The sequence below is a fragment of the Tenebrio molitor genome, chromosome 9 (assembly GCF_963966145.1).
Source record: "Tenebrio molitor chromosome 9, icTenMoli1.1, whole genome shotgun sequence".
NCBI classification, from domain to species: Eukaryota; Metazoa; Arthropoda; class Insecta; order Coleoptera; family Tenebrionidae; genus Tenebrio; species Tenebrio molitor.
In genome coordinates this window covers 4,309,664-4,324,901 of record NC_091054.1, presented here as the reverse complement: position 1 = coordinate 4,324,901, position 15,238 = coordinate 4,309,664, and the positions used below count along the sequence as shown (strand labels likewise).

General features: G+C 35.3%; 1 protein-coding gene across 5 annotated transcripts in view; it reads right to left on the bottom strand.

Moving 5' to 3' along the window:
* The window catches only part of Pgant9 (polypeptide N-acetylgalactosaminyltransferase 9), a 153,360-nt gene that overhangs the window by 40,470 nt on the left and 97,652 nt on the right, over positions 1 to 15,238 (bottom strand). For all 5 annotated transcript variants that reach the window (XM_069057190.1, XM_069057186.1, XM_069057187.1 and 2 more), the window contains one exon: positions 7,518 to 8,057. In XM_069057190.1, the coding sequence (XP_068913291.1) occupies positions 7,518 to 7,806 (289 nt within the window). In that variant the 5' untranslated portion in view covers positions 7,807 to 8,057. The remainder of the gene's footprint in view (positions 1 to 7,517; positions 8,058 to 15,238) is intronic.

Here is a 15,238-nt window from a genome sequence, read left to right as displayed (position 1 = left end):
CTCTTGATATACGTTCTTTTTTTGTATAATTGACACTGTGTATACCAGAAATAGAACATTTTCGTAATGAAGGACTAAATTTAAAAAATAATTGAGGTTTTCTTTTTTCCTCGGCTACATAAACTTCATTTAGAATTATTTAGAAGTAAGAATGTGTGAAAGAACTAGGATCTCAAGTTATTTAGGTTCATCTTTCCCGGCGCATCCACCATTTTTAGTATTACAAATTTCTTTGTTCGACACTGTCAAAATTTGGGAATTTTTTCCTCTGTGAACGGATTTTGATAAATGTCACAACTTGTCAAAATGAAACGTCGAGCTAATTTTAAAAATTTTAAGCAATTTGGAGTCTTTTTGAGGAGCTCATCGAACAACTCGTTCGTGTGTAAATTGGGCTTTTTTGGCACTGGGGACTAGTTTAAAAAACGCGAGTGAAACGAGCGTTTTAAAGGCCAACGAGAGCCAAATTTACCATAAAAGAAACCCATCCACGTGCAAATTTAACACCAAGAATGTTTTAAATATTTTTCTCTCACTTACTAAATGCTTCTGAACACTGTACTATAGATTTAGTGTTTTTCAAAATCTTTGCCTAACGAAAAACGTTGTGTGCACCTCGGTCAAAAAGTTCCTTTTGTCCTCGCCTATTTTTTCAAACCTCGGCTGCGCCTCGGCCAGAAAACTCAGCCTCGGACGAAAACGATGCACTTTTTGGGCCTTGATGCACAAATAACTATTCTGTTTGGTGTCGGATATAAAAATTGCGACTTGTTTCTTTCGCTTCAACACAGCTAGATCCATGAAACACCGTTTCAAATATTCATTTAGCTTGTCAGAGAACGGAGATATTTTAATTTTAGAGACTTCCATTCTCACAAGTCGTGTAACTGTCATATTACAAATATTCTTTAAGTATTCCTGAGTGTGAAACGAATTTGTCGGAGTGTTCCAGATAAGACGTCCGTTGTTACAACTTAATTAAATTCTCTATTCTGTACTAATTCTGGTCTTTCAAAAAGTGGTTCATCTTAATAATTGCATTTCATGCAGTTACGTTTTTTAATAATTTAAATACTAGCATTTTGTATCACTTTATTATTAACAAAACGAAATATGCATAATTATACATAATTATTTTATTTTGTAATAATTTCTTTTACCTAAGAAGCTAATTCTATCAAAATCACATCAACAGATGTTGAAAATTTCAATTTCGCAATTTATATAGATTTTGTATTTAAATTCTATGCAAATTTAACGACTCCTTACAAAATTTAAAGTAATTTACATGTTTTCTAAACCATCTAAATATATTCCCTAATTTCACTTTCTTTCGAGATCGCTCGCGGAATTACATACACTCTAACTCTTAATTTTTAAAGAAAAACGAATTAGCCACTGCTTTTGACAGTCTATTAATGTAAAACACAAACTGAAAAGTTATGATTGCGCACTGCGACAAAAAAATAAGTACTTATTCCGAAACAACCACGTTATTATATTTAATTTATACTCATTCGATTTCACGCACCAATATTTCTTGATTGATTATCGAACCCCATTTTCTATGTTCTCGTGATTCCATGATTTACATTTCCATCGTACAGAAATTCTCATTAAAATATTGTTTGCGGTGTATTCGGGCGAGACAAACCCACACAAAAACAAAATCTGAGATCTTATCAACCAACAATCGTATTTTAATCCCCGAGTACGTAAATATTTGCATGAAAATTTTTCTAAGAATTTATTCATTTAACGTCGCAGAATTTGTATGTCGTTAAGAGGTGTATTAGTTTTTTGCTTGCAGTATCGTTTCTACAAAACAGAGTTGTTTGCCCATAGCATGTTTCCCAGTAGCTAATAATAAAAGCAGCAAGCTTTACTTTGCAAGCCTTTATTTTGAATAATAGACATGTTGCAGCAATATCAGAGATTCGCAACAAAACATATCAAAAAAACGTATAGTACGTCTGTATTAGAGCTTCATATTTCCGAATGAGGACACACTTTTTCGAACACGTCACGTACATTATTAAAATATTATCATTAAACCCAGGACCTCCATTAATTATTAATGCACTTAATGCACTGGATACGATGCTATCCCACCACAAACCTTTCCTCATGTCATATAAATTATAAATGTTCGATGTCCAACTTTTATTCAATATTTCACCGATAGACACATTTAGCCACCATTACATATTAATTGACTGAATTATTACCTTGTATATAAATTTTTTTCTTTCGGAACGAGGGTAGTTTATTATTTATCGTCCCTGAAATAGAAGTGAAAGGACAGGAAAATTTTCATCAAATTTATTTTTTCATGAATTTCAATGGTCACTGAAAATAGTGAGCAAAGATAGCAATTGAATCACTAGTGAGGAAATAATATTTTCTCACTTGTGAGCAAAGTGAATGTTTTGAGAGTTTGTGGATAGAGGACGCCAAATATGTTGTACTGAAAGTTTTTTAAATCTGTTTTTAAATTTTAAATATCAGATTCAACACGGATGAGCAAACGTGCATTTAATCACTAGTACGGTTGGGGTCCTCGCCTTCGGCTCAGACGCCCAACTTCCGTACTCGTGATTAAATGCACTACTTTGCTCACTTGTGCTGAAAATAGCTATTCTCCACATATTCTGCTAAGAAGGATTCAGTACGAAAATATTTTATGTTTTCGTCATTCTTCATATATTTTATTTATTTTTTTATATGCACACTTACTGTCACAAATAAAATAAAATCCTGCTAGCAAAGACATACAGAATAAAAGATATCGTTGCCTGTGCATCTTATCAAATCATTGAATGACGCATTATTACATCATTTTGTCATTTATCAGCCACACTATTTGAAACTTTACTCTTGGTTACCGAACTTGTATTTTTGTGAAAATTCGTAACAAAACTGTTAAATTAATATTCCGCTTTTAGGAACTGCGGGTGTTCGGCTTGATGGAATTTTAACTAAGATTGATGAGGCCCCTACAAAACTATTACAACTATATCAAATTAATATGTTAACGAACTCCTTGTACAATAAATTCTAATTAGCCGTTTTAAAAATGCAAAGTGGTTAACTTATCTAAATCACGTCGTAATTAAGGGTTGGCAGTGAACGCTGAAATAATTGATGTTAGGAAAATGCTCAAAAACGAGAGAAATTTGTCTTAATTAAGCGTTCGCAGGAAATAAAATATTCCCGTGTAATCGTCAGAAGACGTCTTCAATTAATTCGTCCCGCTTTGGGACTACCGTCCGTAGAAATGAATTGATTTTTCCACCTACGTCAGAGATGGTCATAACAGGGAAGTAACAGTTCAAAGATAACCGTTACGAGTGGAATGGTTAATTCAAGTGTGGATTCCAAGAAAATTTCATATAATTTCGGTCACTAATAAGTGTTAGATTAAATCTGCGGACTTCTCTCGACATTAAAATCGTGATTATTTATGATGCTATCACAATAAGTGCACATTATGGAGCCAATCTCGTCTGTAAAATTAAAATGGGAAATGAAATGAGAAACCATACGATAAGGATAACAACAGAAAATGAATATCTTGACATTAAAACTGCGAAACATCTGGTTCGGTAAAGGTTACGGAGTTTACAAGTTCATTTACTTAAAAGTCATACAATTTAGTGTCATCTTCAGATGAAACTGGTTTCTGTAGAAAAATGTCGACCGGAGGAGGCAACAAAAAATTCTCAAGTTTAAATTAAGTTTAAATGATTAATTAGGAAAAGGATCAGGAATTGTTCAGCATTCTTGCGGTCTTAAGTGGTTTGAAAACATTGCAATAGTAAAAGTATTGAAGAAATAACTATTTTATATCTCGATCCATTCTTTGCAATCGTTAATTTTTGCCCAAATATTTTCGTTATAAATTGGACGTGCTCTAGTTTTATCGTCGGTGTAAAGAAAATGTTGAATTCGAACAAAGCTTCAAATAAAAAAAAAGTTTCATCTTCAAGCGATCGAAAATCGCGCCTTTGTGTATCTCTATAGAAACGGTTGAAGTGGCTTTTTTGTAACCGGACTTGAAACACTTCAAATCCAAGGAGGCGGCTCGACCGAGTCTAATCCAAGGTCATTTGAACCATTTCTCACGATTTATTTATCAATAATTACACGAAATATTTAATAATTAAATTATCCCTATTAAAATAAAGCGATATAACGAAATTATTACCCAATATTTAATCGGTGCCACTGTGGTGTAACACGAGTCGCCCGCCCACTGCACGGATGACAGATGTCAAAATCAAAAATAGCAAGATGGCCGTTCAACGTTAAAAAGTAAATTTTAGACTTCAGTAGATTCTACTAATATTACTGAACCTCCAAGTACTAATAATATAGCAACAAGAAAACTAGGAATTTTACTGTAAGCAGCAAAATAAAATAAACGAGTTCATGTCCGATTTTTTTTTTGTGATCCGCTTGAAGATCAAATAGTATACTTATATTATTCAAAGTAGAAGGTCTTTTTGTGCTTCGCCCAGTTGCCGAACTCGACTTCGTCTCGGTCTTCAATCTCTGCTGGTCTTAGCACAAAAATACTCACTTCTACTCTTAATGATACACTCTAGTATTATTAAATTAAAAAAAGAAAATTTAATTCATCACCAAGATTTTTTTTAAATAAAATTTTTAATATCAATCTACTGCTCCATAATTTTTACTGGAGATTATATTTAAAAAATTCAGTATCCAATCCATTTCTAACCCACGTTGTATTTTTTATGACACTTTTACAGCTCCGGACCTTTCGTAGTGTGAATAATATATAATTACATGCATTTAATTTTACATATATATTTTATATGCCATAACCGTTACTCGACTAATCGCGGCAGTAAAAATGCAAAATAACGATCTTCCGGTAGTAAAAATTTATATCTTTAACTATCTACTCGAGAAATAATCCAATCATAAATCTCTGGTGTATATGGACGTCATTAATAAAATCATTTCAACGAATGAATATTTCCCGAAAGCTAAATAATCCGTCATTTGAATTTAAAGGTCGATTTGTGCAATAATAGATAAGCTTTTAAGCTCTATCACATTATAATTGGATATGTATTTAGGATTTTGCATATTATTCTAAAGTCGAGGTCATTACAATCGGTCCACTAGATAAAAAGTAACGTTGGAAGAGTCATCTTCTAGTACTTTTTGCTTTACATGGTTGGCAGCTTTGATCTTTATCCCTATGTACAGTCAACCAATGTTTGTACGTTAGAGAGTTGTTGCACTTATATTTAAATAATAAAGTACTTCCGATTTCATATTTACACGATCTCATTTGACGTTTTGGAAATTTGACACTTGACAGACTTTCTCCAAAACAAAACTTACACCACACAAAATTTATAGTAATGATCCCAAGCGCAAGCAATAAATTATGGTCGTGAAAGTCATTCTTTGATGCAAAGGAAAGTGCTCTAATGTGAAACGGGCATAACCTCTAATAAATTCTATTTGTCTTGTCAAGATCTTGTCAACTTTTTGGAAATCTAATCTGGGTTGTCACCCTAGCTTCTCTCTATCAGCGAAATAATTTTTACTCTGATAAAATACGATATTGGGGCCATAATTTTGAATGTTTAGAATAAAACTTTAACAAAAATATTTTGATTGACGTTTTATTGACATTAAGCAGGCAAAATTTTTAATTTGTGACAGTAGCGGGAAATTTCAAAATGACCTTGACGACCAAGATTTAATGCTCGCGACTGTACATAGGTGCTTCAAAGATTGGAACCCCAGAATTCCTGGTACGGAAGAAAAATTTTCATCTACATAGTGAATGCGGTTTAAGATTGACTGTCAAATCAGAATCGAAAATATTAACATTAGATGAGATACTTGTCTGACAACATCTTAGTCACGTGATTAAAAGTCTTGTCAGTTTGATCCAAAAGCAAGAGGCTAAACTAGGAAGTGAAGGAAGGAAGTTACAGAAAATTTCATGTAGTCACCTCAGCAGCATTTACCACGTGAACAGAGTATAGTATTGTAGCAAATTAATACTGGAATGAAGGAAAAAAATAGAGGTAATGTTCCACTCCGGATTGCAAGTTAAACATTTCCATAGATGCTATTCATAGCGTTAACTTGAAGATATAGGAATGACCCTCCTATTCTCCAGATCTAGTTCCCAGTGATTGTTTACATTCATAATTAAAAGAAGATCTTTTATTTCTTTTCTTAATTGTGTCATTAATGCTTAATTTTAGATACTGATAAGATAATTTTTCGTCAATGACAACAAATGCATGCTTTATTATCTCTCACTTTACATAGTTTATATTTAACGTGTTTACACAATTTACACATCAGTGCGTTAATTTTGCTCTAAATTTCTAGCAGGTTTTAACTGCTTATTGTCTTGAGATCTTATAACAGGCCTTCAAATAAATTTATATTTAGGAAATTCAATTGTTTGCAACATTTTTCCAGCGTAAAAGAAACGTCTGACATTTTAACGAAATAAAATTAGGTTAGAAAATATTTTAAATTTTTGTAGTGCATTCTCCCTATTCCCCCTTCACGGAATATGACAATATGAAATTGGGAAAAAGCTTACTGTGTAACTTGTGTAACTCCGGAGAATAATTGGTTACCTACAAAAATTACTTTACACTGTTAACAGAATTAGAATGTCGCCTACGCCTACTCTAAATATACATTTATTTGAAGGCCCGATACATCAAAAAGCTAACTTCACCAAAAAGCTGTAACCATTGGGAACCAAAAAAATATTTTAATTGTTTAATATTGAATTGGGAAAAGTGTTATAGTTTTAGCAGATTTACTCATGGTTAATTCATGTGATTGATTGGTTGCCTAAAAGCAAGGGGCTTTGAGATAATGAAATATAAATCAAAAAAGCATGTAAGTAATAATTACAAGCGAAATTGTAGTAATTTTGGAAAGAAAAATGCAGCAGTTTTTTATGAAAACTGTGTAAAAAAAGGATAACAAGTACATAGTAAAAAAAGTGGAAGAGCGTCCATAAAGCATTAAGAACTCTCTGAAAATTTGCCGTTAGACCTGCGGTGTCGGCTTAAGTGACCATTAGAGGGTCCATCCCTGTCGGGGTGCGAATTTTCGTCAGTTTTTCCACCCCTTGACCCCTTTTAAGCGTATAAAGAATTGGCTGCGATCGGTTAATTCCGCTCCGGGATGAGATTGGCTGAGGTGGCGTAACGGTTTGAGGTAAACACATTTCCGTCCCCTCGGTCTTTCCCCGTTTTTATTTCCCTCCGCGTCCCCTCCGTGCGCGATATAAGGTCGGGATTGGCACGGTGGTCCCGGATAGAAACCGCCACCTGGGAATTCACCGGCATCCAGGTTCGGAGGAGACGGCCTCCGTATCGGCTGCATCGCATCATCCCTGACGTCCCTCGAGTTTTACGCAATTTTCACAACACCATTATCTGTGTATACCCTCGGATAAAATGTAAGACACCTCCCGGGGGCGAACGACTTACCGGAGAGGTTGGCGGGCAGGATGACCGGCTTGCCCATCTCGCCGGCGTTGCTGATCGGCGGCAGCAGGACCGGTTGATCGTCCTCGTCCTTCTTGGGGGGCCGCGGCGGCGTTTCCTTCTTGAAGGGTAGCACCCGCGGGGGCGCCTCCGGTAAGTCGTTGGGTGGTTCGGCTATCCTGTTCCGGTTGCGGTCGTCGCTGTACAGCAGGAAGGCTATCGTGAACCACGCCGTCCCCAAGATCACTATGAGCTTCAGCAGGAGAGAACGTTTCCTCCACAACACACCCATTGCTGATGGTACAGTTATTTTGGCTTAGACCCGGGGGAGGTTAGAAACACGCGCACGCACCCACTGTTCCACGTCTCTATCTGCTTATCTACACTTTCGGATTAACATTTTGTCAGAGAGATAACACTAGGTCTGTATGATAACGGGTTTTATCACAGCGCGGTAACGGGAGAATCAACATAATTCCCTCTTTCCTATTTGGTTGTGGGGGATGCTGAACATGTGATATGTGAGACGGGTCGGCTCCATTCCTGCAACAACAAGACGACGACGTCAATACATGACATTTATCATTAATGTTACTATGACAATTTTTCAAAAACTAACCCGGAAGTCATGCCAACTCTATCGGTCAGATTAATCTCTAGACCAAATTTTAATCACATCAATCATTTTTGATATGAATCAAAGCTTAGTACTCGTCAAGTTATTTCTTGATATCACCTTTGCACATAATTTTTAAGAAAATATATATTTTTCAATCTGCGTCAACAAGATAACAGCGTTTAACCCAATATGTCGTAGATAATTCACCTATTACAGTAATATTACTTCATAGATAATTCCTCAATTCCTTTTAGATTCAGCACAGATGTACTAGTTAAACTAAAATAATTAATTTGAATACACAACGGCCAGAAAACACAAATGGAAGAAAGTAAGGTTAGGAAGTTGCTTGTTGACGTTTCATGTAAAAATGTGTGCAAGTATGATAAAAAGTAACCTCTAGGAAATATGCTTTAAAACAAGGAAACCGCATTGGTGTACGTTTTATAAAATATGATATACAGGGTGTATTTTTAAAATGTACCGAAATTTTACCTACGAGGTTGTGGGACAGCGTAGAAGACTAAAAGCAACCTAAAAAAATTGTAGCTCAAAAAATAAATGTCATTTTATTTTTTGACATAGAATTTTTTAGATGTTTTTTCCGAGTTCTACATGAAGCCAGTAGCTAGTGGTTAAAATATCTGCGCAACTTTCAATAACACCCTGTATATCGATTTCACCCTGTATAAACCAGAAAATACCAAAGTTCACCAAAAAAATGCTTGCACTTATTTTCTCCCTTGATTAAGTATTGTTTGATCAAATGAGGTAAAAACTACCGCTAGGTAATATTGAACGATCCACACCACCATACCTACACATCAACCCCTCATTTCCGTGCCACAAACCACGCTAATTCTTGCAACTGACATGAAGTGTCCGGATCCGATTTTGGGTTAATTAATGCCGTGTCCGGTATCGCAATTGTCCCCCTAAATCGATGACGAATGTGTTCGACGACACGCCACTGACTTGCCCGGATTTATCGCCGATAAGTATGCGTAGATCTGATCCCGGATAATGTCGGCGCGATTTTTTCCCTTTTGACCGTGCATTATCTCCCCGGAGGGCGCTTTGTCAAGTCGTAACTCCGGCCCCGGAATCACGTCCGTGCGCTATTAATCATCATCAATTTGTTGTCTGGAGAGTGTTTTTAGTTATCTCGACGGATTGTTTTGTTATAATTTAATTTTCGGCCCGGTCTTCCGGGTTTTATTCTTTTTTTACCTCCTTGCCGGAAAGCGACCCGGAATTACCGCGATCTGCATAAATAAGGGACCCATTTAAAATTCAAATTCGACGCCATTGTCCCGCCACTCGGCAAATGTACGACGGTTTGTGCAAATGGTCACTTCTTAGCCACTCACCAAGGACACTCAAAGCGGGATTAAACTTGATTGTGCATCAGGTGAAAAATGCAGGTCCTTTTATGCGAAACTAGAAAGGACAAGAATATCAACAGGACAAAAAGGAGGCGCAAAAAGGAATTTAAAAAATTCAAAAGGGACAATCAGAATAGAAGTCCAGTGTATGACAGAATGACAGCAAGTAAAGATCTTTTTGTCATTTTGGAAAGCGATAATTATTTCTTCTTTAAGAATTTAAATCCGTGGTAGTTAGGCACGGTAAGTCAGTGGCGTATCGCCGAACCCATCCATCATCCCCGTGCTCGGCGGGGGGTTGTTCCGGTGTTCGTAAACACAATGAATAGGAGGAGACGCACACTCTAAATATTATTTATCGTCGCACAAAAAGACTGGATGGACACGGCGTTTGATAAATGACGTCATTATGCGGCAAATGTGAAATATGGCCGTGTCGCGGGGCGGGAGGGTGACAGTCCGGGGACGCAATTCGACGAGATGTTGGGACGTGCCCGGAATCCGGTGAAAAATCGCAAACCGGAGCAATTGGCGACGACGTGGATACCTTGATATGTTTATTCGACGGAACGGTGGAGCGTTTCCGGTGGCGAGGACACCGGAGTCGGGATTAGGGGGATTACTGTGCGCAATTCAAATTTCAAATGATTTTGTTTTATGAGGGACGAGCCAAACGCGATTTTTCCACCGGGATTAAACCGTTGTGAGAGTAAACCACTTAGCGCGACGGTATTGTTGGTTGTATAACATCGAACAGCCGGAATTATCGGGACGAATAACTGGAAAGCTCCGGAGTGATTTCGTTGACGGATCCGTGGTGGACGAGCGACGGGGCGGAAAAAATGAATCGGGCAAAAAGTCAAACAAAAACGGACACGGAGGCGGAAATTGGTTGAAAATGCGACCGGAACGGGAGGAAATGCACGGGATTTTTTTTTGAAAATTAAATGAAATAAGTCTGTACTCTAAAAGCGAAAACAACTGGAATCAAATGGCAATGGTGAACGTGTAAATGCATGTTAAAAGGCTGATAAAGAATAAATAAACAATAAAAATAAAAAATGAAAAGGTAATGACTAATGAGACGGATTGTTTACAAAATTTGAACGAAATTTAAAAATAAAAATGAAACAACAAAATAACAAGTTGTTTTTGTGCATGCCTGTTATTCGGGAATTTGACTTCAGTTTCCGTAAAAGCATAAATAATTAAAATTGCTGATAATTACAGCTTCACAGCAAAACGATTAAACATTACTGCACATAGCATATTATGTAGGTGTTATACATTTATTTATTTTCTGTTGGATAAAAACCTTTCATCATTCGTTTAATATGTGCAAAAAATACTTTGAAGTGTAGATTGCAAAACAGCCAGTTGAATTAAAAATGGATAAAATGCATATACGTAGATAATATTGAAATATATTTACTCAACAGTCTTCAGTCGGTCTTTTCAGATTCCGAACCACATCAGAAACAGTTTTTGTGTTGTTTTATTTTCTATGCAGCCTATATTTTCTTTAAAAAAATTTCATACTGTTTGAGTTTAATAAAAAAATACTGAAAAAGAGCGGCAGCTTATACCGTGCGATCAACAATTATTTAGATCAAAAAAGCCTTTGAGATTTTGGATGTAAAGTCTGTCTCAATTCTAAATTTCCAACAACACTGCATTCTACGTTGGAAATACAACCGGCAACACTGTTTGGTGAAAAATGCGTCAGATTGTTTTTGTTAGGTTATATGTCAATTTCCGTTTTTACAACTCAAAATTTTAGAATAAAGCAAAAGAACGAAAACCTTTTTTAAAATGCAGCAAGTAAGTACATAGGTAGAAAATCAAATTCTAAAAGCAAAATAATTTTATGAAGAAATTTTAATGTTTTCGAATCATATTTATTAAATAATTATATTGCCAACTTTGGTTATAAGAATCCCCAATTTAGAAATATTTTTATTTTGCCAACATAAATTCAACACGTAGTGGAAATTTAGAATTGAGACAGACTATATGTGAGATTCAGATGCTCTGTATTTTTGGTTGCATAATTTAAATTTGGAAATTTTTGCCGAAACTCGGCCAAATTGCCAGCAGCGCTGTCCATTATCCGTTATTGAAAACACCATTCCGAAAGAAAGATTCAATGATTCAATATTTTATGTTGCGAAGTAATAACCATTTTTGCGTTAAAATTTGATTAATAGTGACAGTTGTTTGACGTTAATAGATACGAAAAATCTGACACTGTCAAAGTCATAGCCGCCCCTTATCTAAGTAATTGTTGATTGCACGGTATTACACTTAACTCAAAATTGATTTATCAAAAACCATAAAAAATACCTACGATATATATACTCGTACATTTTGTTTGTATATTTTTTTTTATTGTTAATTACTCCTATAAGTTATTTTCTTTCATCTTGTACAATTATATAAAAAAAAAATAGATGAGCACACAAGATTAAATTCTACAAATACAACCTGGAATCAAAAAACGAAATATATATTCTTGCCCTGAAGCAATTTTATTAACTCTAATAACTATTCTCAAATTCATAATGACAGACAAATTAGAGATTTATCGAATAGATTAACTCAAGTACAACAATAGAACTTTTATCCTTTGTAATGAGAGAGATCGATGGTGTGCTTAATAAATATAATGAGTAAACTATCCTCCTAATAGATAAACAAATTTAACGTTTGAGGAATTTAAATTAAGAAATTACCAATGATTGATGATACACTTTTAAAAATAATTCATTTAAAACATTTTGAAGGTGGGATAATTGACAAGATAATGGTGCCAATGATCCGAGAAAACGCAAAGAAAACACAAAGAGAAAAAGATAATTTCTTAGAAAAATTTCAAACATATTACAAAGCAATTTTGGATAAACCAACGAGCTATAACAAAAAGAAAACTACGCCAAGCTGGCTTCAAAAAAATTTCACATACGAAAAATTACCTAGTACAGTATTTGACGACAATGGAGTTATTATCGTGCCTTTCCAAGAAAGAGCCCGTCTAAAAGTAGAAACGTTTATTGAACAAAAGAAAGTTAGCAGATGTCTTCTTGAACTGAAGATGGAAAATCTTCCAGTTCCAAGAAAATTTAACAGAAAAACCTCGACGGTTCTCAAAATAATAAAATAACTATCCACCATTTGGTGGAATGACTTAACAGAAAAGTGAAGAGCAAGAATAGAAGTATTTCGTTATTTATGCCGACTATTCGTAATTTTATGATGAAATGTCGGTACTTTGTGCTACGAAATTATTTTTTGCATAGAGCTGCCCCAGAATAAAAATACTTTGTTAAAATAATATATCAATACACATTAAAAATATGAAGGAACATTACATTAGCCCCCCCCAAAAAAAAAAAAAATAGAGGAAGAAAAAACAGAGTTGAAGAGCTTTGGTTTTGTCGCTTTCGTTGCTAACTTACTAAACGTGCGTCCGAAAAGGAGTTACTTTTCGTCCGTTTATGAGTACGTAAAATTACCGTTTAAAATAAAATAAAATAAAATAATAAAATAGTATATGTATTATGTTATGAGGAGCAAAAATGAAGTTTTATGTGCTGCGGCTGGTAGGTTGGCTGCCGAACGCAGCGAGGCAGACAAACCAGCCAAAGCGGAGATAATAACTTCACGGACGCCCTCAGCGGAGATAATAACTTTATCTGCCGCTCTCAGCGAAGATAATAACTTTATCTGCCGCTCGTCAGCTCGTTAGATGCCATGACAATGAAGTGACACTTTAGCATTATCAATGCAGCAGGATAATGTCATAATTTACGGACATTTGAAGAAAAAAGCTTTTATTATATTGTTACATTAGAAAAAACGTATTAGGTAAATATGTATAATTTTGTACCCAGAAGAAACTGTCAAGGAAAACTTTCTAACATCGACGAATCGTTTGTTTGTATTGGTGTCAGTAATGCAGAGGTTTCGATGTATCGTGTGATCACGAAACTTTGTAATCGAGTCAGCCTTGGGGATGGAACCGTAAGTCTTCTCCAATTGACATGCTTAATGCTGGCATCTAAAGTTACGCCATTAAAGAAAATTTGAATATATGTACATATACACTTAATATTTTAAATATAATGTTAAACTGCAAGCTATATAAACTAGAAGCTATTTTGTTGTAACTTCAACCAGCGCTGCATACAGATTTATGTGAAACATCACGAAATAAACTTCTAACCTAACTTTCTGTCATCACTATTTTCTGTATTTTTTAAAGAAAACAAATCGAATGATCCATTTAATTTGTTATTAAAGTTGGCGCTGGAATTGAAGCCGTAGGTCTTTTTGAATCGATACACTTATTAGTGTATAAATTAATGTTACAAAATGCTATGAGTGGAGTTAAACGACACGAAACGAAATGGTCAGAACAAAATGGTGGTATCTGTTGTAACATTGTTTAATAAAATAAACATTACCATTGTCATTTTTCTCTTAATCCCTCGAATCCTTAATTCGCCATTTTCTGTTTTACAACTGTCATTAAATGTGACGTTTGTCGCGAGAGTTCAAAACTATAGTATTGCCGTTATAACTTTTTATTTGCTCCGCCCACTAAAATTGACCAATCAGAATCAAAGCCAGATTCAATCTGTACAACTTTTCATCACATTTGCCACGTAAAAAAGTTAAGGTTAGAATTTTGCTGTCAAGTTCACAATTATTGTTTTAGGTTATAAAAAATAAAATGTCATTAAGACAATTCGAATGTCAGAAATTTTTACTGTGTAAATCAGATCGTCTTAACAACCTATTTGATTGGTAACTAAGAAAATGAAATGGGCGGGGCAGATAAAATGTTACGTCGTCCTTAGTATAGACATGCGTTGACAGTTCCAGCGCCAACTCTAATAACAAATTTAATGGATCGCACGATATTTTTCATTATTTAAAAATTAGCATCACTTCTGACTTTTATTTTCTTAATTTTATTTGAGAATTATCAGGACAATTAAAGCGTCAACATTTCCAAACATGACAAATTTTCTTGATCACGCAATATTATACCCAAATGAAACTACTGACGACTAGACTCGATAGCAAAAAGTACAAAAAGGTTTTTTTTTAAATAAGCTGAACATGTAAAAGATGAAAACACAAACAAGCAAAAAATGATGGAGCGTAAACGAACGCATTCAAAGAGGAAAAAATGCATTATCTATTTCACGCTGAGAGCTGCAGATGCATTTTTCATGTAGAACACGTGAAAAAAAAACTCACGTGACATTATCAACCGAAAGATATGCAAACTGCAACAGTTTAACACTTTTAAGCAAACGGTAAATTAACGATCAGACCATCTACTCTGTTCGCCACAAGGTGACGATGACACGAGAAAAAATCACGACTTACTGTTACGAAATGTCGGAGACGGATCCCGAAGAAAAAAATCGCGATTCGTTCCTCGAAGGCCGCGAAATTACCCAGGGTCAATGACGTAATCCGCAAAGAAAGGGAAACGAAAAGATGCAAAAGAGCAGACAATAAAAAAATGCGCCCGTAGCCGTCTCATTTCACGCACCATTCGATCCACGAACGAGGAAAATTGCCGCAATCATCATCGCGCACATTTAACCGCCTCCAAGGCCGCCACCGGCCGGCGCACGCCGGAAATAAGCGCGGCTGAAATATTCATCGAACCTCGCCGCCACCAACGTGTCCACTCTCCATTCATT